The sequence below is a fragment of the Coffea arabica genome, chromosome 11e (assembly GCF_036785885.1).
Source record: "Coffea arabica cultivar ET-39 chromosome 11e, Coffea Arabica ET-39 HiFi, whole genome shotgun sequence".
In the NCBI taxonomy this organism is placed as follows: Eukaryota; Viridiplantae; Streptophyta; class Magnoliopsida; order Gentianales; family Rubiaceae; genus Coffea; species Coffea arabica.
In genome coordinates, this window is record NC_092331.1 from 60806217 (window position 1) to 60831124 (window position 24908).

General features: G+C 35.9%; 3 protein-coding genes across 3 annotated transcripts; 2 read left to right on the forward strand and 1 right to left on the reverse strand.

The window, feature by feature from the left end:
- The first annotated feature begins 1616 nt into the window (after positions 1 to 1616).
- LOC140021430 (uncharacterized) lies at positions 1617 to 2129 on the forward strand. Its single transcript, XM_072072194.1, has one exon. It carries the CDS (start codon positions 1617 to 1619, stop codon positions 2127 to 2129), a length of 513 nt encoding a protein of 170 aa, XP_071928295.1.
- A 7056-nt stretch (positions 2130 to 9185) lies between these two features.
- Positions 9186 to 22907, forward strand: LOC140021712 (alpha-glucan water dikinase, chloroplastic-like). Its single transcript, XM_072073019.1, has 34 exons — positions 9186 to 9445; positions 9870 to 10146; positions 10615 to 10656; positions 10815 to 10924; positions 11014 to 11092; positions 11205 to 11296; positions 11393 to 11546; positions 12022 to 12243; positions 12427 to 12765; positions 12856 to 12963; positions 13107 to 13205; positions 13333 to 13473; positions 13629 to 13717; positions 14407 to 14541; positions 14771 to 14933; positions 15029 to 15118; positions 15204 to 15389; positions 15878 to 15940; positions 16021 to 16083; positions 16186 to 16245; positions 16339 to 16491; positions 16659 to 16742; positions 17461 to 17637; positions 17739 to 17845; positions 18102 to 18315; positions 18405 to 18508; positions 18671 to 18803; positions 18913 to 19038; positions 19758 to 19868; positions 20277 to 20375; positions 20663 to 20836; positions 21124 to 21216; positions 22026 to 22141; positions 22320 to 22907. The coding sequence occupies exons 1-34, from the start codon at positions 9186 to 9188 to the stop codon at positions 22522 to 22524; spliced, it is 4668 nt and encodes a 1555-aa protein (XP_071929120.1). The 3' UTR covers positions 22525 to 22907.
- Positions 22728 to 24140, reverse strand: LOC140021713 (uncharacterized). Its single transcript, XM_072073020.1, has 2 exons — positions 23892 to 24140; positions 22728 to 23359 (listed from the first exon to the last, which is right to left on the reverse strand). The coding sequence occupies exons 1-2, from the start codon at positions 24119 to 24121 to the stop codon at positions 22930 to 22932; spliced, it is 660 nt and encodes a 219-aa protein (XP_071929121.1). The 5' UTR covers positions 24122 to 24140; the 3' UTR covers positions 22728 to 22929.
- Between the last annotated feature and the right edge of the window lie 768 nt (positions 24141 to 24908).

The following is a 24908-nucleotide window of genomic DNA, read 5'->3' on the forward strand; positions in this document are numbered from 1 at the left end:
TTGGAAAAAAGAGGGAAAAAAAAAACCTTTTGCCATACTCTCCTTTTATTTAGTTCAATAAAAAGTTCTAAGATTTATCTTTTGAGACATTTAATTTAATTTTAAGCGCAATAAACTGTTCCAAATTACTTATTTGCTAACTAAGCGGCCACATTGCGCCAAATATTTAAAAAAATGAAAATAAAAATGTGCTATTGACAGACAAGAATAACACATGGAGGTAGTGTGTCATCTTTTTCTCATAAATTATGGAAAAAATATAGTAGAACAACACTTTTCATCAATTACTACAACCATGTGTCCAAGAGAAGAACGAGATTAGACTAACAAATTATTATTCTTGTTATTAATATTATTATTTTGAGAGGACTAACGATAGTGGTCGTATTCATAAAAAGGTTAACAGTAGTACTCATATTCATCGAGGGTCAGCTGGCAAATAATAGGAAAGTTGAGTCACCGCTAACGAGTGTCTGTAACTCAACTCAGAATCACGTGCCACTTTTACGCAATAATCCGGACTAATTACTCCTTCATTAACTCTCCAGCCATGTTACAAAGCCGTGAATGGGAAGGAAGCATCTGTACTGTATAGCCCACTCTCCTAGTCCTGATGATAACACTACATATTTATCTTCACACTTTCAGACTTGACGAAAGATTGCGGATCTTCTTGGGCCACGTTTATTCGGAAACTGCGCCTCTTTAATTTTTTTTTTTTTTGGTCGAAACGGTGCGCCTCTTTAATTAGTTCTGTCCTGTTGCAGTTATTAAGTAGGACTCCCTCTGTCCCATTTTGATAATCTTTTTTTTTTGTCTGCCCCAAATTATAGTCCACTTTTTAATTGAAGAATGTAGGTGTCTTTTAATTTCTCTAAAATACCCTTGTTCAATGTAAGTTGTTATTACTATAAATTACCTTATTTAATATAGATTGTTAGTATTGAATATAACTTATCTCATTTAATGCATTTAGATTTTTCAAAACATATGTTAATATATGAAAAGCCAACTTTATTTAATATAAGGGTATTTTAGAAAAATAGTATTTTAAATTTATTTTTTAAATAAAATTAACTACTTTTCCTTAAACTATGTGAAAAAACTAGAACTATTAAAATGAGACAGAGAGAGTGGATAATTTGACGTATTATAAATTTTTACAGGTGATGAATTTCCTCGTCCATCACATATGTTTGTTAGTTGTAACTTGTAACGATAGCGCCTTACACTAACAAGTAGTATTTCGAATGCCAGTCCACCTCAAAGGCTCCAACAAAGGTTCTCTGTTAGTTAGACTTTTATCCTTTGGAAACGGGAAATATTAGCGGTATAACACGATTGTAGCCTTAAGATACTAACAATAAAAGCTTTGCTGGCTATACTAATGGAGAACCATAGGTCACGGGAACCAACACTGGATGACATTTATTATTTATTCCGCAATATTTCCTGGAAAATGATCCCTTCGTCTTCAGGTCACTCTGTGCTGCAGGGACCTAGTTCTAGAGCCAAAGAGATCAGATTGTTCGAGCAAGAGAAAGAGAAAAATTAGAAACAAAATAATAATAAATCATATATATATATATACATATATATATATCAACCAATTAAAGATGGCGAATTACAACTCTTTCTCGTTGCTCTCGCTAGCCATTGTCACCCTGCTTCTCGCCAGCCAAAACGCCGACGCACTAATTCCCGTCAACCAATTTTGCAAAACTGCAACTTACAAGATTCTCTGCACTAGAATGGTGCACGGTGCAACAAATCTGCAAGATGCATCGGCCAGCGCCATCAAGGTAGCAATTCATGTTGCAAACAAAATTCGAGCCCTGACCCCTGTGGTTGTACAAGCAGCTTCCGATCTCGACCCGACCATGAAAAGCCAAATCGTGGATACATGCAAAGAGAGTTTCGAGAATACCATCGAAGACCTGAATCTCAGCCTTGATTTGCTCCGACAAGGAGATATGGGCGGAGTCGGTACTCGTCTGAGCGCAGCTTTCGACAGCGATTGCTTGGACGCATTGAAAGAGCAAGGCGTGGCCGTCCCATCTTTAGTCAGGATTTATTCAAGGTTCGAAAAAGTCATGGACAACTCCCTGGCTGTGGCGTTTCAATCTTGATCGACTGCTGTTCCATTTGGAGAAGGAGAAGCCGTGGTCCCTGCAATCACGCTTTTTAAGCGCATAAATCAAGCACATGGAATTCTCTTTTTATTGATGTAAAACGTAGATACGGACGTTGTTTGGTTTTGTTTTCTTTTTTTCTTATTGATTAAGGGCTGATGTCTGTTCAAGAGAAGGTCTTTTTCTCTTCATACATCTAATTACTTAACATTCAGCCTGATAATAAGGGCGTATTAATTGTCAGGAACTTTTGTACCTTCATAGTTTGATTACCATTCTAGTCCGCGTCAGCGAGCACCCAAATTAGACAGCAAATTAAGGAAGAGTATGAGAAAGGTGACAAAAATTTTTGAAAATCCTTGGCTTTATGTATCAAGCTAGCTAGTGATCCTAAAGGCAAACCGTTTGATCCCTATCCTTCGTTCTTTCTTTCTTGCTTTTCTCTAAATGTTACATGTCTTGTCATATAGAGGAAGAGATGTATGGCTTTCTGAACTAGAATAGTCATTTTTTTAAATTTTTTTTACGGGGTTGAATAATGAAGATAATAACCTGGTTTGTATCACGTTGACATCCATATCGCATATGTCGTGGATTCAAAGTCAAACAATGAAAAGCAATCATTTCCTGTTTATAATGCCTTACAGTTATCTTGAAATAATTAATTTTTAAACTAGTCAATGAAAGGTTGATGATTTATAGCTTTGATAGACACTCGTAGGAGTGATCACAAAAGTCCCATCATGAATGAAATAATGGTAAAAGAAAAGTTAATAATGTATGAAATATACTCAATTTTAGACGCTTGTAACTACAAACCAATGTTTTAAAAATCGGACCGTTAATTGAATCGATGAGGTTTTCCGGTCGAGGTTCAATCGGTCAGACCGGTTCAATCTTGGTTCAATGAATTTTTTTAAAAATAATTTATATAAATATATATGCACAAAATAAGACATGCATTAGACTAATTTAAGACTTTATATGATGAAAATTTTAATATTTTCAAAGAAATTAGATTTTCACAAATAAATTTTTTAAATTATAAGTTGAAATAAATAAATTTCATCTCAATTTTAATTGAATTGACCAAAAAAATAATATTAAATCCAACTAAAAAATACCATAATATTTTAAAATTATACAAACTTCACGTCTATGAGAATTAGACATTGTGAATTTAAATTTTAATTCAAGTTTTTGATATTTAGATATTGCAACTTTAAAAAAAAAAGAAGTTTTGAGTTTGGAGGAAGTCAAGAAAATAGAAAATAAAAATACAAACTTGATAAGAGGAAAAAATAAGAAGGAAGTGAGTGAATGTGGCATTTAATAATTAGTTTTTAGGGTTAGGGACAACATACTCTTTTTTTTAAAAAAAAATTTCAATTTAATAGGCAAAAACAAAAAAATCGCCGGTTCAACGGTTCAATCCAGTTTTTAAGTATAATCAACCAAAGCATGAACCGGCCCGGAGCCAAGGCCAATTTGTGGTCCGACCGATCGAACCGGCCAGTCCGGTCCGATTTTGAAAACACTGCTACAAACACTAGTGCTATAGTAATTATCCCAAATAATATTTTGCTTGCATCATAAACACATTTTCAAATCTACCTTTTTATATTCCCAATTACTTTTTTATCTCACATATATCATATCATAAAAAGTGTTATAGTAATTATTTCAAATAATACTCTATCCAAACACATTCACTACTAACTCGCACATTTTGAGACTGACAAGATGCATGATAGTAGATCATGACTCCGGTATCTCATTTCTGAAAACGCGTAAGGTCTAGAGAGCCATTCCCGTAAGGAAAAGAGCATGAATAAGAATAAATAAAATCAACTGGTAATTTACAAATCATAATTTGTTGATAAATCTTAACCAAAGGCTGGGTCTGGGTATTGTTACATTCTAACTTAATCACCTTTAGGAAACTTCCGCACAAATAACTTATTAGGGTTATTATTACTTTATCCCCTTAACGTTCGGTATCACTATTAATTTCTCTTTTAACGTTATCTTTTAGTCACTTTTCCCTCAAGATTAACGGTCAAATTTAACGGAGTTTGTTAATTAAAATAAAAAGATAAGTTTAGCCCTTAAAGTTATTATCATTTTACCCCCATAAACTATAGTCTCAACATCAATTTACACCATAGAGTTATTTTTTAGGTAATTTATCCCACCATTAAACCAACTTAGTAGGTTAAAAAACTTTAGAAGAAAGTACCCTCCTTTTTGTACAATAAAATTAATAAAAAATTTAGAGTGACTTTTCTCCTCTTTAGTATCAAGAAAAAAGTCAAAATATTAATTTCTTTCTTCTTGGCAATCTTATTAATATTAAAAAAATAGAAAGATTAGAAGGGGAAGGGAGAGGGGGAAAGAGAGATAGAGAGAGATAACTCAATTCTTTTTTTAGAAAATACAAATAAGAAAGAATTAAATACTTTTATTATTTTAAAATTATTTCACTTTACTATTTACCACCAGATTTCAATTCTAATCCCAATAATCTTAAATTAATACAATAATGTTAGACTTTTTTTTCTTTACAAAATCTAATTTTCTGTCTCCTTCTTTCCTATCTCCTTTTCTTTTCATAGTATTAATAAGTATGAAAAAAGAAATTTGAGAAAATCCTTTTATTTTTATATTTTTTTATCTCTTAAAGTTAAAAAAAAAGAAGAATGATCATTCTGAACTTTTTATTTTTAATTATATATATAAGGGTAAATATAATTAATTTTTTTTTACCATAGTAGTTAGATTAACGATGAAGTAAAATGCCAAAAAAATAATGTTAAGAATTAAATCGATTATATCACTATAGTTTAAAGAAATAAAGTAATAATAACAGTGTAGTAATGCTATATAGAATAAAAGGGTATTTTTGTCCAAAATTTCTTAACATGTTGAGTTGAATTACTTATGGGGGTGAATTGACTAAAAAATAACGTTAGGGGGCAAATTGATAGTGATGATATAGTTTAAGGGGGTAAAATGACAATAACCGAACTTATTATAATCAACTGGTATTCTACCAAGTAACTTAAACTCCCGCACAAATGACTTTTTCTCCGTCGTACTTACTTACATTCTAACTTAAGCTCCTTTAGGAAACAACCGGCGATTGATAAGTGATGAACGACATATTTCTGGCTGATCAATTATTATGGCAATAAAAGTGGGTTGGCAACAATAACCAGCCACAAATGTTCTCGACAAATGAACAACGAGGAATCACAAACTTATTTAGTAAATTATGGAAAGCCAATAATAGAGAAAAATTATGGTCCCTAGGCAGTGTAGAAGCCAGATAGAATGGCTATTTTTACGGTGTTTTCCCACAATAAAGAGCAGAAGCGTTACTTGCTTTTATCTCCTTCCATTCACTAGTAAGAGCAGGGCCTGTGAGGAAGGACTCAGGAACAGCCAAAAAAAAAAAAATAATAATAAAATAAAGAAGGAGAAAAATTCCCTAGAAATGGCGTTTCTTTCTCACATTTCTTTCTCACAGGTGTTCCTGGTAACAACAATGCTCGTTCTGGCCGGCAATGGAGAGGCAAGAGCCATCATAGGCAGCCCTTTTTGCGCTCAAACAAATCCTGGAGTAGAGATGGATCTTTGTAACTCGCTGGTGAATGGAGCAAGGACCTGGAACGAAGCACTTTCAAGAGTGATCCTTGCAGCCATTGAACAAGTGAAGCCAGTCAAGCCATTGATCGATGGTCTCGGCCCAAAGCTGCCCCCCTCACTCCGTCCAATCTCCAGAGATTCAATCGTACAAACATGCAGCGAATCTTACGGCAATATCCTCGATGAGTTCAACGGAGCCTTGGTAAACATCAGGACTGGAGATAAAACAGGAGCTATCAATTCCCAGCTCTCAGCTGCATTGTCCAGCTTGTCAGATTGCACTGATGGACTTGAGGAATTTGGAATTGACGGAGGTGATCTTAAGAGATTCCAGGGTATTTTGGAGAAGTATGCAAGCCTTTCTTTGGCTGTTTCATCCACCAAAACTAAAAAAACATAGTGCTGATTAATTAATTAATTAATTAATTAGAACTAGAACCGGATCCCTCTAGTAATAAGATTGTTACGGCTGAAGTGTGGTCAAGGTGAGCATACTTCTTGTGGTTTTGATTTGGTTATTCATTGCTACTAGGGCGCTTGTATATTTCATGTTAAGAGTAAGTTGAATTTCGGTTCGACCGGTCACATGAATATCAATAATCATAAATTGCGTTGCAAAACTAATCCCATATTAATGAAAAGTGAACTTTTATTGAGAGGAATGATTCTCGTCTCCCTGGCGGTGTGAATTTCTTAGTTAGAACGCTACTATGTAATATGCATGCAGCTTGTCAGGTAACAGATGAATGGGGAGATTAACCGAACCCAGCTCACTCTCACTGCAGTGCCCGGCCTCTTGAAAATATATTTCTAACATATATATATATATATATATATATATATATATATATATGATTGAGAACAAGTTTTGGTACTGAGTTATTAGAAGAAGAGAAGAAGTTTGTAATGCAGAGCGTCGCGACTCTAGCTGATGCAGAATAATCAAGCCGCACTCATGCTATTCACAATAACATTTCCTTAGTTTATAGCAGCCTTCATCTCTTCCTGATGTGACACCAATATAACTCCATCTTCGCCAAATTGAAGCTTTTCCACTCAACCTTTGTATACTTGAAAAATTTGATTTCTTTTTCCTCGTGATGACATCATTTATGCATTAATAAAGCTGAAGAACCAAATTAACCATGGGGTGTAATCTACTGCTTCTTGTCTGTACTTTGTTTACGGTTGGTTTCTCCATTGAAGCATCTAGTATTCCTTCCAAAAAAAAAAAAAAGCATCTAGTAACATTAACGGCTTTCTGGCCGCAGGCATGTCAAATCAAATTTTGTTGTGAATGTAAACGTCTTTCTTGTCAAATCAATTTTTTTTTTTTGTGTTTGCGCGTGACGGCTGTGACATTTTGCGGCACCGCGTTAGATGATAATAGCCCATACCTAACCAAGAAAAGATAAGCATCCGCTCACGAGCTTCAACCTGATGCATGGACGGCAAAAAGTGAAAATTTTCTCTCTTTTCTTTTTTTTTTTTTCCTTTCTGGGGGTTGAAACGAAGAGGGAAAGTAAAAGAAAAGAAAAAGTGAATCAAGAGGATTGCTTCATTTGCTGGGCAGTTGTTTGCTAAAGAATTAGTAGTACAATGCATATCACCGCACCGGCCGATCGTTAATGAATTTGGTAAAGGTACTAGCAGTCAATTAATATCTTATATATTTACATCGAATATAAATCATTTCCAAATGTGTATCTATAAATCTTGTACATTAATGGTGTCAAATTTCCGGTTTTTAGGTAAGCTCGTTCAATAAATTGTACAGTAAGTTACAAGAAAACGCAACAGAAAAATCACCAATGTATGTATATTCAAGTGGGCCCTATAGCATCTTCGAGATCTTTAATAAAACTACAAAAGAGAGTATTCAGTAGAAATGTAGAGAATCAGCACTTTAAAGGATTATTTTATTAATAGTAGGACGACTCTGTGCATGAACAAATATATCTTAGGAAAAGTACGAGTATCTCCTGGGAAAAGAAAAAGAGAAAAATATCACAAAAATCCCATTGAGATATGAAAAATGAGAAGAAACCACTTCTCATCTTCATCACAGGAATAAACCCAAATAAAGATCTATTATTTGCGGACTTTATTCTCTTTAACCCTCTGTTTCTTAACTTGGAATTGACTCGATCAAGATGTTTACCTTTTATGGGTTATTTTGCGAATCCAAAAGATTTTACTTCAGAGCCTGTGTTGTTTGGATTGCTATTTCTAGGAGCTTTTGTAAAAAAAAAAAAAAAATGTATTGTAACAATTTGATATATGTAAATTAAAGAATATATTCATGAAAAAAAGTAAAAATGGGAAAATAGCTCCACAATTAATTAGAATGGGCAAATTAGGTAGTAATCACTAATCGGATATGAATAGAAAAATAATAATAATGTTGGGGATTTATTTCCAATTTAACAGTAAAATTCAGACCACATGTCTGTTACACCTTTTCCTGAAATATCACCATGAAAATCGAACAACCTAAAAAATTTGTCTAATACCCCTAGCAAAGCAAATTTGTCTTTTTCTTTCAACCAATAAATATCAAGAAAAGAAAATAAAATATAAACAATCATCATCATAGCCCGTACTCATGGACCCCCCACTCCCCGCCGCCGCCCATACGCTTTCTCTCAGTATCTAAGCTACACCGCACGTGATCAAAGCCAGCCGTCCCACGCTTTTATATTTCAGGTGTCCTCATCACATCCCCACACCTGTCCACCCACATCCTGATATTCTATCTTTTTCCCTAAGGTTTGGTTATTCTTAAGCTGACCCCCAAGGGTAAATGCCAATCACACTTGTACAAACACAAGTCCAAACATGGTGATATTACTACCATATTAAAGTTAAACAAAGAAAATGGAAGATAGTAATATAGTGGACAAATTATACATAAGCTAACAACAAAAAAATATTTTCTTTATTGATTAATTTAAAAAATTTGAGTTTACTTTCAATATGATTATAGATCTTTACACACTCCATTAAATAAGAAAATTATCAAGAAATCGATAAATTATCAATGTGCACTTTAAGTCTGTGCTTTTTTCCTACTTATCAGTGTGCACTCAGTCTTCTTCGGTGAATCAAATCTTGAACACAAAAAGTTAACATCAAGTTCTCCTCTTTAATTTATACTTTATAGATATTTAATTCATGACTAATTTTTCTAATTTAAAAGAATAGCGTAACCTTTAATAAAATATATATAAAGTCAAAGTTATATGTTAAGCTTTTTATTAATGACTAATTTGATAGAGATATTTGTTTGTTGTTTTTGAAGTACAGCATGATTGTAATACCGATTTTTTCCCTTCTTGTTCCTTGAAAAAATGAATAAAAGGAAAAGATATTGTCAAAGGGGCCAAATTTGATTAGTGGATAAATATGATGGATAAATTGAAATTAAACGAAACCTCAGGGTGCAAAGTGAAATTACAGGACATTAAAATCTCCCATCCTTCCCTCTTACGTCGTCTCTGGCTCTCTGTTTCCGTTTTCCAATTTCCAATCTCCGCGAAAAGCTCTCTGGTCATCAACAGTCCAGTAGTCCACTGTCGCACACAGTACACACACTCTCTCCATTCTTTGTCACCACACCGTCTTCAACCTCGTATCTGTCCTCCGTCACGTTGCTCAAATTCAAGGTAAAGCTGCTCAATTCTCAACATGTATTCGTGCTCCTGCCGTCATTTGATGAATTGCGGTGGATTTTAAGCTTGAATTTTGATTCCTTTTTTATATGCTCAGTGAAGTTAAGGACATTGGCAAAATACTTTTGCGTGGAATCGAGGTTAAATATTTGGCAATTGGATTAAGTTTGTAGAAATTCACGCGTTTGCTTCCCAATTCAGTTATCTTGTAGGAATCTTTTCACTTCGTTGCTCATTTTTAGTGAGTCTGTACGTAAGATTTGCTTCATTGATGAATCTTTTTCAATGCTTTTATGCTTCGAAATTTGATAAAGTTGCTTTAATGCTATGTAGATTTCACCTTCAACTTAGGGAAATTGATGATGTTATAGGACTTGGTAGCTGGGTTTTTTTTTTTAGATTATTTGCGTTGATTTAGGTGTAGAGATATGAGCAATTCGATAGGGAATAAGGTGCTGCACCAAAGTTTTCTTCCTTGGACTGTTTTAGAGCCTCGGAGCAGAATCAATTCGACTTCCACTGGTAAAAATACTTTATTTTCACCTCAAGCAACTTCTGCGGCACGAAAATCGCCTATATCTACCGAGTTTCACGGCAGCAAATTGACCGTAAAGGAAAAGAAATTATCAATGGGAAAAGAACGCGGTCTTTCTAGCTTCCCTCGAGCTGTTTTAGCCACCGATCCTTCTTCACAGGTGATTTTCTATTTTTCCGTTGAACTCACGTGGTATTCATTTCTTAGGACTTTTTTACACTTGACTGTTCGCTTTACCTTTATGTTTATGAGAGAAAGGATTGTAGTCTTCTCGTCATGTTTAAAACTAGGTAGTTGAGTGTACTTTACTGTCTGGAAGCCATAGTCTTGAGGGGCTTTGTCATTTTTCATACAAGGCTAGCTAGCAGAATAAGTGCACATTGTCCTTCTCCATGAGAACACTAATGTGGAGATGTGTGCATATTGTTTATAGTTGCATTTTTTTCCGTTCTTGTCTGGTACAGGGATCTAAAGGTGTTGGACTAGTGAGGTTCAGATAATTCAGTTAATTAGCCTCTATGTGATAAGCTGCACTGAGAATTTCTTTAAGTTGAGGTGCACAAAGGAGGTGCACTGAGAAGGTTTTTTAGATACTTGTTAACTGTTACCTTTTCTTGTTTTCTGACAGATTGCGGAAAAGTTCAACCTTGATGGAAATATTGAACTGCAGGTGGGATGGTGTAGTTGGTGGATATTATATCCGATCTTAAATACTTGATACTGCAGTTCTGTTGAGTCTTCCTAAAGTGATTTCTTCACCGTTTCTTTTGAAATATTGGATAAGGAAAACATCTTGGTTAAGTATGTTTTCTGTTTCCCATTGTGCAGGTTGATGTCAAGGCCCCTCATTCAGGATCCAGACCTGCGGTTGACATTAAAGTAACACATAGTGGTGATAACCTAATTCTGCATTGGGGTGCAGTACAAGATAGGAAAGGGTAAGTATGAGAATTATTCTACATGTGTGAGTCTTTAGTAACCGTTGCATATCCTTTTAATACTTCTCTGTGTTGGTCTAAATCACCAGCAAATGGGTGCTTCCTGATTGTCGTCCAGATGGAACTAAAGTATACAAGAATAGAGCACTTAGAACTCCTTTTGTTAAAGTAAGTTCCAAGTAGCTGTGCAATTCAACCAGTGGCATAAACTAACAGGAACATTTATTTAATTTCTTATGCCCGGTTGCTCAAATAACTCATTTATGGTTACACTTCTCAGTCTGGTGATATTGCTTCTCTTAGAATTGAGATTGCTGATCCCACAATTCAGGCCATAGAGTTTCTTATTTTTGATGAAGGCCAGAACAAATGGTAATGCAACATTTCATGCTAATTTATAGCTTCCTTGGCTTACAATGAAAGTTAGTATCTATACTACCTTTTCCTAATTCTCTCCTCTCTCGTTAGGTTTAAGAATAATGGTGACAACTTTTCAATTGGAGTGCCTTCTGGAGGGCCACAGGTTTCAAATGTATCAGTGCCTGAAGATCTTGTGCAGATTCAGGCATATCTGAGGTGGGAAAGAAAAGGGAAACAGATGTATACTCCTGAGCAAGAGAAGGTTAGGAGCCCTTTCTATACAATATTTTAGCATGGAAGTGTCATGTTCTGTGACATTGATGGTGTTGAATTGTTGTTGGAACTTCTAATTTTTGTGTTCATACTATAGAGCGCTATGGGTTTTTTTTTTTTTTTTTTTATGGTTCTGCCAAATACAAAAAGATACTGTACCTCTTTTGTTGAGTCGATCAAGACGCACTCTTTACCTCTTCTGGTTCAATGGTAGTTTTTACTTGTTTGGCTTTATAATCTCTTACTTGTTTAAACATTAAATAATTTCTCTGTTCTTAAATGCTGAGAAAAGAGCAGAAATGTATGATGATGAGATTTAGTTGTTTTGGGAAATGTAGTTGTTTTCTTTAGGAAATTGTTTCTGTAGTGGTATTAACCAATATAAGAATGATGTCTTTTAGTTTTGAAACAGGAAGATATGCGCTTATAAGTCACTTGTAGTTGGTTCTATTTCTCTTTCGCAGGAGGAGTATGAAGCTGCTCGAACTGAGTTACTGGAGGAAATAGCAAGGGGTACTTCCATCCAGGACCTTCGAGTAAGGTTAACTAAAAGAAATGATGCAAATGAAAGCAAGGATCCACCTGTTCCTGAAAGGAGCAATATCCCTGATGATCTTGTGCAAATACAAGCTTATATACGATGGGAAAGAGTTGGGAAGCCAAACTATTCTCCAGAACAACAGCTTGTAATTCCTTAACTTTGCTTATTACACACTCCCATACACACAGATGCATTATCTAGATATTCTCATCTTGTGCTTATACAAGCATATGAACTAAGATTGCATTGCATTCATGAAATATTCATTTGGTGTCCTGTGGAACACTGGTGTCAATATAACTTATGATCTGAGTATTTGTGGTAATAGAAAGAATTCAAAGAAGCAAGAAAAGAGCTTCAACTTGAACTACAGAAGGGTACTTCACTTAGTGAGATACGAGAGAAGATTGTAAAAGGAGAAATACAAACCAAGGTTGCTAAACAACTGGAGAAAAAGAGTTATTTTACTGCTGAAAGAATTCGGAGAAAGAAGAGGGACACCACACAACTTGTAAATAAGTACCCTTCTCGATCTAGAGAAGAGAGGACCTATTCAGAACCACAAGCTCTATCTGGAATTGAGCTATTTGCTAAGGCAAAGGAAGAAGAGGTTGATGGTTCCATCATGGACAAGAAATTATACAATCTGTCTGATGGGAAACTTCTGGTGAGAATTTAATTTTGTGTATGGTGTTGCCCCAATGAGTAAACTCTTATGCTATAATGGTAAAATTTTATTTCCTTGCTTTATTTGAAGGTACTCAGTGCAAGGTCCTCTAGTAAGATGAAAATTTATCTGGCCTCAGATGTTAAAGAGCCACTTATTCTTCACTGGGCTTTATCCCGGAGACCTGGAGAGTGGATTGTAAGATATTCAAAACTATTTTATTTAGGATGTGCTGGATATTTTCTGTAGAAAAAAGTATAATGGGAAATAATGTCTCCCGTTGCACCATTTATCTTACCTTCAGTTAAGTATTTACAAAGCTAGGTGGAAAAATTATGCAGGCACCCCCTTCAAGTGCATCGCCCCCTGGTTCAGTTTCTTTGGATAAAGCCATTGAAACACAATTTTCAAAAACTTCTTCTGACAACTTAACTTACAAGGTGCACTGCTGGGAACTTCGTATGCTTTTTTGTGATCTTGAAATTTTATATTCTAAATAATTCAGGAGAGAACTAGCATATGAAAAATTTGTAGATAGCAATCTCATACTTTAGCTTCAATTCTCAGGTTCAATCCCTTGAAATAGAATTTGAAGATGACAATTATCTGGGAATGCCATTTGTTCTTTTGGCTGATGGGAAATGGATAAAAAACAAAGGATTCGACTTTTATGTTGAATTTGGTGCTAAAACTAAGCAGATCGAGCAGGTCTCTCTTTCTCTCTCTCTCACACACACACACAGAGACGAAGCAACCAAAGATCCCAATCGTATTTTATGTACCTCTTCTTACAGTTGTTGCTTTCAAAATTCTATGACTTTCTAGATGTGGTGACAACTGATTAGACTTATTTTCCAAACTAGGCTGCTGGAGATGGCAGGGGCACAGCAAAGGCTTTGCTGGACAAGATAGCAGAGATGGAAAGTGAGGCTCAGAAATCTTTTATGCACCGGTAAGGACTTTAATTTGACAAATTATGTGTGCCTCTGCTATAGCATAACATCTGTTGAGGTTTCCTAGATTGTCAGGACGAAGTTCTTAAAGCAATATCCTAAATACAGTAGATTTTTAGCCTCCACCTACTTTCCTTTTTTTTCCTGAAGGTTTTGTATGCAATTCTATAATTCTGTGGGAACATGAACATCAAGTTTTTTCGTGGGTTTTACTGAGCAAATGACATCCAAGGAGCTTAGTAAAGATCCATCATCTGCCTTCAATTGGATGAGGAGTAGTTGACCTGAAACTGCTGGTTCCAATTTTGGTATTGTTGTTGGATAGAACCTTCGCCGATAACTGTTAACCTTCGCCGATAACTGTTTTCTAAAATCTCTCCTTTTTTTTGCTCATTTTTTGTTGTTGATGCAGGAAGAGTTTTTCTAAGTTATTATACTAGTAGCTTTTCTTATATTCTAGATTACGTTGGACTGAAATTATGAGTTCTTGCTCTATGAATGGATCTTGATGTGTCTTAGAAAAACCAGACAGTATGATGAAAATTTGCTCGGTCTGCATGTGCTCTCTGCCTTTTAATTTAGATGGATGTTTCATTGTGTCATAAGAAACCCATTTTAATCTATTTTCTGGTTCTATTATTCATTTATTTTGAATCGCAGTTTATGAGTGTACTTTCCTCTCTTTCAGATTCAATATTGCAGCAGACTTGACAGAAGAAGCTAGGAGTGCTGGTGAATTGGGCTTTGCTGGGATTCTTGTGTGGATGAGATTTATGGCCACTAGACAGTTGATTTGGAATAAGAACTACAACGTAAAGCCCCGGTAATGCAATAAGCTCTTGGGAAAGTTTGAGTTTTTTGATAATTTATTCATGAAAACTGACTGATAAGTTTGGACTTTTACAAGTTCTGCTGTTGCTTTTACTAAAAGTCTCTGTAAAGCATAATTTCCTCTTTTCTCAAACTAAATTCAGCTTCGTTGTGCTCTGATATTGCTGTATGTGAAGTCCTTATCTCTTTATGTTGACTATCTTAATCTCCATTCTATATAGTGAGATAAGCAAGGCTCAGGACAGGCTCACAGAACTACTCCAGAATGTTTATATAGATCAACCACAATATCGTGAAATTTTGCGAATGATTATGTCAACTGTTGGTCGTGGAGGTGAAGGAGATGTGGGCCAGCGCATAAGGGATGAGATCCTTGTTATTCAGGTGGACATTGGAAGCCTTGCTTTATTCTCTCTTTCTGCACATTCTTGCCTCTCTTTCGTGTGACTCACTTGGGCAAGCATTCTTTAAAATTTCAGAGGAAAAATGATTGTAAGGGTGGAATGATGGAGGAGTGGCATCAGAAACTGCATAATAATACAAGCCCAGATGATGTTGTGATCTGTCAGGTATTTTCCGTGGTTGGATTCTACCTTTACGCACTTTATTTCACTAACGATGTGATATATCATTTGTTTACTTACCCTCTTGTAGGCATTGATTGACTATATCAAAAATGACATGGACATCAGTGTTTACTGGAAAACCCTCAAGGAAAATGGTATAACAAAAGAACGCCTCTTGAGTTATGATCGTGCAATCCATTCTGAACCAAATTTTAGGAGAGATCAGAAGGATGGCCTTCTACGTGATCTTGGGAAATACATGAGAACACTGAAGGTTGGTACTTCAAACACATGATAATGTTATAACTCTTTCCGTCTTGTATGTGTAAGGTTTCTCTGAAGTTTGTTTCAGTGTTCTGCTAAGAGTAATGATAAGCAATTAAAATTTTGGACTACCACTAATTGAAAAGTTTGAGATGTTTCCACAGCTCTCCTAATAGTTGAGACTGAAATAAATTCCTTATGTTTGTGGTTTCATTCGCTGAAGCCCAACCACCTTTAGAACAACTGTAATGCTGAGTATGGAATTCCTGTATTGACTTGTGAAATGGAATCTGAAGTAATGATGTAGTCAGAAACTCTGTTACCTTTCCTTTCTGGCAGTGTTGTGGGAAATTGATCTTTTATTCCTGTCGTCTCCTTAATGCGTTTGAGGTTGCATAACTGCATATGGAAAGATGATGTGACAGTCACCTAATTTACTTCCCTATAGTAGTAGTATCATATTTGATAACAACTGCTATTCACTTTTACTTTGCGCAGGCAGTGCATTCTGGTGCTGATGTTGAGTCTGCAATTGCAAATTGCATGGGTTATAGAGCGGAGGTAATCAGATTAATATGTTGTGTTACTTGAATATGGCGTTTCTTGCCATTCTTCCTAAAAGAGCCACTGATTGTCATCAGGGAGAAGGCTTCATGGTTGGAGTGCAGATAAACCCTGTTTCAGGGTTGCCATCAGGATTTCAGGTAGTGTCAAAGATATATTTTATTTGAGTGGCCTTGATTTTTCCTTTTCAGATTAATGTTTTACATAGATTTCTATTATCCAATGGTGAATCCTTTTTGCAGGAACTGCTACAATTTGTTTTAGAGCATATTGAAGATAAAAATGTGGAAGCTCTACTTGAGGTAGGTAAATTCTTCTTGAGAAATTCTATATTTTATGATTGATAATGTTTTTTATGCCCTTTAAGACACTTTTTAAAAAAATATGGTCTTCAGGGTTTGCTTGAGGCTCGTCAGGAGCTTAAGCCATTACTTTTCAAGCCAAATAACCGCCTTAAGGACCTCATATTTCTGGATCTTGCTCTTGATTCTTCTGTTAGAACAGCTGTAGAAAGGGGCTATGAGGAATTGAATAATGCCAGTCCAGAGGTACTATTTTCCCTTGAATTCCTTTTACCTTCTTTTGGGTGTCTTAGATTCATCAGTGTTCTATTTTGGGCCTAGAATTGTATCTGGATTCTCTGTTCTTCCACTTTGTTACTAGAGCTTTATACAGCTTAATTCTTTATTTATCACCCTGTTGTCTTGTTTTGCAGAAAGTTATGCATTTCATCTCTCTTGTCCTTGAAAACCTCGTGCTTTCAATTGATGCTAATGAAGATCTTGTTTATTGCTTAAAGGTAACATTGCATCAATGTCTGTAATTCTTGTTTCCATTCTTTTAATGTGTATTATATATAGAACCTTGATTTTCCTGAATCTTAAGTTCATGAGATCCAGAACACTTGACAAGTCTGGTAGTATTTTAGGTTTCATGTCTGAGTGAATTCCTATAAAATTCAAGAGAATGTAAAACTTGTTATTTTTCTGGTTGATTAATTGAAAATTTCAGGCTTTATCTCTAATGATGTTCAATGGCAGAACTTTTAGGCTTATCAGAACTCATAAGGAAATTTTTGTACAACCTCTGGTTATTAAGTTATAAAAAATTCTTTTTTCATCTCTGAAAATTAGACAAGCATGTTTTGGAAGCACTAAGGAAACTTGACAAAGGGGTCTGGTTGTGCACCTTCATTATCATGACATAGTTAAGGTGAGTTGTTTGCTTCCTCACGTGTGGTGCATTATCTGCTTCTTTCCATGGCATGTGAGGTGACAAGCATTCTCGATCGTGGCCTAGTGTTCTTTGTTGTTAAGATGGATCCAACAATCACATTTCAGCTGTTTGCTTGAACTTTTAATGATCAGTAGTTAGTCACAAGTCGCTCAAGTTCAAGGATAACAGGAAATAGCAACACGGGCATACATAAGCTCTTGCATGAGTGTGCTTTGAATTTTTTATTTTTTACTATTTATATACTAATTAATACTTCTTGAATGTGCTTAACATTTGTCAAGGGATGGGATAAAGCACTAGACATGTCAAAAGGTGGAGATCAAAGCTGCGCCTTATTTGCAAAGTCAGTTCTTGACAGGACGCGACTTGCACTTGCAAGCAAGGCAGAGTGGTACCATCAGTTATTGCAGCCAACTGCAGAGTACCTTGGGTCACAGCTTGGAGTGGACCAATGGGCTGTATGTTAACTGAATTGAACCTGGAGATATGATTATTGCTATACACTTTAAAGAACCTAGCACCTGGTGTCTTATTCTTCTTTTATCATTACTTTATGCAGGTAAATATATTCACTGAAGAAATGATCCGTGCAGGATCTGCTGCTTCATTATCTGCACTCCTTAATCGGCTTGATCCTATTCTTCGAAAAACTGCTCATTTGGGAAGGTTGATTGGATATGCATCACCCTTATAGAGTTCAATGTGCAATTATGTTAATGCATCAAATATTATTAGTGTATTCTTCAATTTCAGTGCATAAAGGTTTACCATGAATTTGTTTCATCTCTCATGAGCTTGAGCCTGATTTTGGAACTCAAATCAAAACTTGAGAGCTTCTTTGAAAGGACTTACGCATATTACCTTATTGTTGCAATCTCTCAATGAGTATGTTAAGTAATACGACTTTCATGGCTTGACACAGTTGGCAGGTTATAAGTCCAGTTGAAGCTGTTGGAAATGTTGTTGTTGTGGATAAATTACTCTCTGTCCAGAATAAATCATATGAAAGAAAAACAATTTTGGTGGCAAAATCTGTAAAAGGAGAGGAAGAAATTCCTGATGGTACTGTTGCTGTGTTGACACCAGACATGCCAGATGTTCTCTCTCATGTTTCTGTTCGAGCAAGAAACAGCAAGGTAGTGCCCTCGATCAGCCTGAGTTTAATTGTTTTTGGAGAACAGTTGAACGCTAATATGCCCTTGGAAATGTGTCTTCGTGTTGATAGGTATGCTTTGCTACATGCTTTGATTCCAGTATATTGGCTGATCTCCAGGCCAAGGAGGGGAAGTTCTTGCGCTTGAAACCTACTTCCGCTGATATAATTTATAGGTGTGCTCACCAATCACATACTTCTCTGGGTACATTTGTTGTAGGACACATGATTAAATGTCATTTGGTGGTTGTCAATGCAGAGCTCCTCTCTTATGGAGTTCACTGGAAATGCATACTGTGGAAATGAAACTAACTTTTGTTTATGACATAAATTTTCAGTGAGGTAACAGAAAGTGAGCTGAAAAGTTCAAGTAACTTCAATGATGCTGGCCCGTTACCATCTATTACTTTAGTTAGAAAGCAGTTTGGCGGTAAATATGCAATATCATCCAAGGAATTCACTAGTGAAATGGTGAGGCTTCATACATCAGATTTTCTTTTATTTTCCTTTCACATGATACTCTCAAGATTCCAACATGTACTTCTTAAGTGTATAACTTATACTCTTTCCTCTTTGTCAGGTTGGAGCTAAGTCACGGAATATTGCATACCTCGAAGGAAAAGTACCATCTTGGATTGGGATCCCTACCTCAGTTGCCCTTCCATTTGGAGTTTTTGAGAAAGTTCTTTCAGATTATTTGAACAAGGTATATTCATATTCAGAGTCTCATGCATTTGTATTGTTATCCAATGAAAGTCGTGTGCCCTCTCTTAATAATAGGGTATGGCTGGCCTGGTGCAGTTTTTTTTTTTAAAACTGACTCTATATTGCTTGACACTTGTAGCTAGTTAGACAATGAATTTCTTTCTTAAAATGTGAACGATAATGAATCGATAGAAGAGGCAAACCTACTTGCTTCTTTGTTAGTAAATTAGCTGCTTATTCTTGAGTTTGGTGTAAGGTTGACATGGATAATCTAGAAACCAGGCGCTTATTAAATAATCTATTAAATTGTTCACATGCAGCCGATGAATAATAAAGTTGTAGGGTAATTTTAGCTTATTATAATACTTACACAGAAAAGAAACTACATAAATAACCTTTCAAGTAATGTTGCAATGTTGTAAAGTTGTAGAGTAATTTTAGCTGTAATGTTGACATCGATGATCTGTAATGTTGTAAAGTTGTAGGGTAATTTTAGCTTATTATAATACTTACACTGAAATAAAACTAAATAAATAACCCTTCAAGTAACTTTTGACACTTAAATATTCATTTTCATTTTCTTGTTACTTTATAAGCTTAGATTGGATCTTTGTTATTTGGAGGAGATCAAGGCACCTCTCTTGCTCTTATTACTATTTGTAGTTTTTATTATTTTTGTGGCATTTAATTTTCATTCTAATTGTGAATGGTACTTGACAGGAAGTGGCAGCAAAAGTCAAGGATCTGAAGAGGAAATTACACAGAGGAGACTTCCATGTCCTTGGTGACATTCGCAGGACAGTTTTGGACCTTGCGGCACCATCGCAGCTGGTATGCTATGTTATTTTCTTGTCTTTATTGTCCAATTATTTGACCTTCTGAAAATTGAGATTGAGATGCATATGCTTCTTGATCTTTCCCTTGAAATTTTCTTCAAGAAAGAAATATCCTCGATGACACACGCCTTCTAAGTTTATATGGTTGGTTTCAGCTCTTCCACCTTTCATACTGGATCCTCAAGGATGTTTGCTCTCTCAATTCATTATATATAGGTGCTCTAGAGTTGATAATCCTTGAATCTTGTTTGGGCCTTGATTTTGGGAGTTGTCATGGTTTTGTCTTCTCTATAAACCTGACCTGAGGAACACATCGTTTACCTTTCAGCACATCACGAGTCTTAAGTATAGTATCACTATTGGATTTCAACCTCAGCTAACACCTTTCGTGAGATTTACATAGGTAAAGGAACTTAAAGACAAGATGCAGAGTTCTGGCCTTCCTTGGCCTGGCGATGAAGGCCAGCAACGATGGGAACAAGCTTGGATGGCTATAAAAAAGGTGGAGCTATATGTCTTTCGCTGCAAGCTTATCTTCATTACTTTGTTTTTGTCTCTTTGAGGTGAAGAATTCTTTGAGTTCCATATAGGAATAGAAGATTCAAAACTAGAATTAGCTTCATGTTGTCTTGTGTAGATAGTGGAAAAGAGTAATTCTTCTTTCTAGATTTATAGCTTGGATTCTTTTGGTAATATCAAGGTGATCTGTGAATATTTGTTACTGGTTTAAGTGTTTCTAGTGTATTAAGAGCATTTGGGGCTTGAACATTGTGGTTTCTCATTTGCCAGGTCTGGGCTTCAAAGTGGAATGAGAGAGCATACTTCAGCACAAGAAAGGTCAGACTTGACCATGATTATCTCAGCATGGCAGTCCTTGTTCAAGAGATAATAAATGCAGATTATGCATTTGTTATCCATACTACTAATCCATCTTCAGGAGACTCGTCAGAAATATATGCTGAGGTAAACCTAACTTGTAGTCAATAGTGTTGTTGTATGTCAAAACCAAGGGAATTTTATGTCCCATTACCTTCTGGGCTTCAGTTAGAAGGAAAAAATTCTCCTATTTATGGAGTCGCAGACAATGTTTTAGTACATTACCAGTTAGAACAAAGTTTTTAGTGACGACACCCTTAAGATATTCTACTGTAGTGGATGTGAAGCTAGTTTATTCAGCAGACTGTTAATCAGCATGCCTTTTCAGAAGTACTGTTAAATAAGTAATGAATGTTTTAACATTTTTGGAACAGGTGGTCAAGGGTCTCGGAGAGACGCTTGTAGGAGCTTATCCAGGCCGCGCGCTGAGTTTTATCTGCAAGAAGAATAGTCTCAATTCTCCTGAGGTGGGTGGCAGAATACTTCAATCTTGATATCTAAAATTTTTGCACATCTTATGCCTGTGTTTTAGTTCAAATTTTATCCATGTTTATACTGGCAGCGAACAAAATTTAGCCTGAACATATACACACAAAACTCAAAGTAATACAAAATGTGATTTCTAGAATATGCAGCTTAGACAAATTGATCTGTCATTTTGTGTATCAGTGTCTTCTGCAATCATCTGATTATACGTTACTCATTCTTGTTGCAAGTTTCTTACCTGTCACAGCTGTGGATTTTACTTACCTTTTGAACTGTCATTGTTGATTAGCCACCTGACACGAAAGGAACCAGTTAGGAGCAAGTAATTTATCTGTTGAATTTATTTAGAGGTGTCAACCTCAACCCAATTATATTGACCCACCCAAACCTGCCCACTAATAAGTGGACTTGGGTATGTAATGATCTTTGAATGAGTATAAATGGGTACCCAATGAAATCCATTTAATTGGTAGGTAGTGGATCGACTTGGCTTACCCATTTAAAAATAGAATTTCAAGTGAGTTGTAAATGGGTATCATACCCATTTCTTAAATGGGTATAAATGAGTTGATTTATTTTGACCCATTTATTAAATGGGTATAAATGAGTTAACCTAATTATATCCATTATCCAACATGACCTGCTCAAATTTGCCCGAGTCACCTATTTTGACACTTCTAAATTTATTTCATCATAGATTCCTTGGTTTTCATCTTTTGTTTTGTAAAAGGTGGTTGCTACAATCGACTGTCATGTCTATCGACATCATTCATGGATTGAGCATTTTCAGGTATTGGGTTACCCCAGCAAACCCATAGGACTTTTCATAAGGCGATCTATAATCTTCCGATCAGATTCCAATGGTGAAGATCTTGAAGGATATGCTGGTGCTGGTCTCTATGACAGGTAAAGTGATTTCCTAACCAAATGAGCTTCTCCAGTTGCACTGTTATTCAAAAATGTTTTCTTTCACTTCCAAGCCCTCTAACTACTAGCATCATCTGAGATTCTGAATTATAGACGTTGCAGAAAGGAACTAGTTCCTCACACTGATCAACACGAATTTTTGTTCTGCTTGCTGCAGTGTTCCAATGGATGAAGAGGAGAAAATTGTGCTTGATTACTCCTCAGACCCATTAATCACTGATAGCAACTTCCGCCAATCAATCCTCTCTAACATAGCACGTGCAGGAAATGCGATTGAAGAGTTGTATGGATCTTCTCAAGACATTGAAGGTGTGGTAAAGGATGGAAAAATATATGTTGTCCAGACCAGGCCCCAGATGTGAGCTAATGTCCTGGTTTGTTCGTCTTATGCATCAATATACAGAAGAATATTTACTTGTTTGCACTAGATATGGCCGTATAAAACAATTCAACAACCACAACCCTCAATACTCATCCAGAAGGGGTGGTGGTCTTAGGGGTCTTGTGGGCAAAGCGAACAAGAAGGTGGAGCAGTAACTAATGGGACTTGAGGGTGAAGTTGGTACGGAAGCTGAACGTTGCCATGCAAATTTATAACACGAAACCCATTTTTCTGGGACATTTGATTGATATCCAATTCTATTGTTGTTGTAATAATAACAAGTCCCATCAAGAGCTGTAATGGATATTACAATGTAAAAGTTCAATATGATTAATATATAACAGAAATTTATTTCCCATACAAGAGGAATAGCAAATAGAGTACTTCAGAAAGAAGGGCATCCTTCAACAGCAAAAGCTGATGCATTCAGCCACACTTCATTTAAACGTCCAGAAAGATGAGAGGGGGCATTATATTGGGCAATCGAGAAGATAGCTGTATCTTCCAAGATTTTCGTCTTTCCATTGAAGATTTTGTTTAACGTGACCACGAAAGCCTGAGTTTCGTTTCTGATGCTTTCATCTTGAGCGAACCCAGAAAAGCTTTTTACTGCTAAGCATTGGCTATTCCATCTTTCAAACTGCAAATTAAGTTCAGTTTTGGGCAGTGGCGGTGCAGCCGCATATTTTGCTGGCAGGTAAAACTTGACATAACAGTCAGAGCCATGTGTTCCGGGCACGATAGTGGTTAGGATAGGAGCAGTAATCACCATTTGAGAAGAGTTGAGGTTGGCACCGCGAATATATTGATACACCCTGAGATCAAGGTTGCAACCGTAAAAGTTAACGAGCTATATCGACAAACAGGGGTCAAAGCTGTAATTGGATTGTCTGAGATGGTCCGCATGAGTATTTTTCGTCATGGGGATCATTCTGCTTTAGACCATGGTCATGGGTTCTCACGGTTTTATTTCTTCAAGAGAACCAAGATCGTCATGGATTTTGTCTTAAATCTGGGTAGATAACTAACCAATTTTTGTCGGAAAAAAGGATGGACTCAACCTACTACTAAGAGGGTCACATGACCGAATTACATGCCCCGTTATCGTTTTGTAAGTGCAAGGAACATACATAGACTCAAGAAATATTCAAATGGCAGTCTATAGATGCACTATGCTGGTGACTACGATGAATATATATATAGTACATTGTGTCTTATGATCTCATGCAACCGTCGTGAAGCGGATGGAGATACTTGGCATAGAAAGAAACGAAAGAAAAAAGCCTTCGTGGCCAGTGGCTGCTATACTTAAATTCAAGATGTGAAGACTGGAGAGAGGATAGTGACCTGTGAAAACCATCTTTTGTGGATTTTTCGAATGAAGTAGCATTTCTAACAGCAGCCGACACCCAGAAGGATTCTTCGTATAACCTGATCTCAACATCAGATTCCAAGTACCGCAGAATCACACGGTATTCTGGAGACTCAATGCTGCTGACGTAGTTGATCATTGTGAGTAAGATGATGAGGAATTTTAAAATCATCAGCATCCATGTTTTCTCCTCCAACTCCTCCATTTTATTGTTAAAATCTGTTTCCTACTTTGTAAAACTGATTTGCATGTCGCGTTTGAGCTTTGGCCGCTTTAAATAGATTCAATAATATTCCTTTGCCTCGACAAAACTAAGGTTTTGATAGTGTATTTCTTTAATTTACAAATCAGCTTGTTCATTTCTTTTGCCCCTCTTACGTGCTATTGGCCTTCATTCCCTCCTTCGCATTAAAGAATAAGTTAACAACTAGCACGACCATGGCCTCAGTGCATTACGGTCACAATCTCGTCCACAGAATCCACAACAAACATAAAATTCTTATGCAGCACTATGGAGGTTCGTGGCAGGAAAGTCCAAAGCAATTTAATTATACCAAAGCAACTTTTAATTATACTTTGCACCCCACCTGCAATTTTCTCTCCACTTCTACATATAAAGATATATTTTGATATAGCAAGTTGGCCTGGACTCATTCAGCATAGCCGATTTAATTTTTGCAACAGATAACGTAAAAATTCTCGTATCTAAACCACTACAATATTTATTCAAAAAAAACCCAAAAGAAAAGGGAATATAGTAGAACTATTCTCTTCCACGAAAAGGAAATAGTAGAACAATGAAAAAAATCCCAAAAAAAAAAAAGGAATTCCACGAGACAGTTAACCTTTGTCAAAGATACAACCAGGATTCTAAACCATTTTTTCATAGTTTTGCTAATTAAATATAATAAGTCGTACGTAATGGGCTTTGCATGACAAGATTATTCATGATGATTTTTGTTCTTTGTTAAAAGAAGATTTTAACCAGAGAA

Excerpts from the sequence above, each read along its gene's own strand:
- LOC140021430 (XM_072072194.1), top strand. The coding sequence starts at position 1,617 with ATGGCGAATTACAACTCTTTCTCGTTGCTCTCGCTAGCCATTGTCACC.
- LOC140021712 (XM_072073019.1), top strand. The coding sequence starts at position 9,186 with ATGATGGATAAATTGAAATTAAACGAAACCTCAGGGTGCAAAGTGAAA. Across the intron at positions 16,084-16,185 it reads GGTTGCCATCAGGATTTCAG|GAACTGCTACAATTTGTTTT; the intron begins GTAGTGTCAAAG and ends TCCTTTTTGCAG. Across the intron at positions 20,376-20,662 it reads CTTGGATGGCTATAAAAAAG|GTCTGGGCTTCAAAGTGGAA; the intron begins GTGGAGCTATAT and ends CTCATTTGCCAG.
- LOC140021713 (XM_072073020.1), bottom strand. The coding sequence starts at position 24,121 with ATGGAGGAGTTGGAGGAGAAAACATGGATGCTGATGATTTTAAAATTC. Across the intron at positions 23,360-23,891 it reads ACAAAAGATGGTTTTCACAG|GGTGTATCAATATATTCGCG; the intron begins GTCACTATCCTC and ends CCTTGATCTCAG.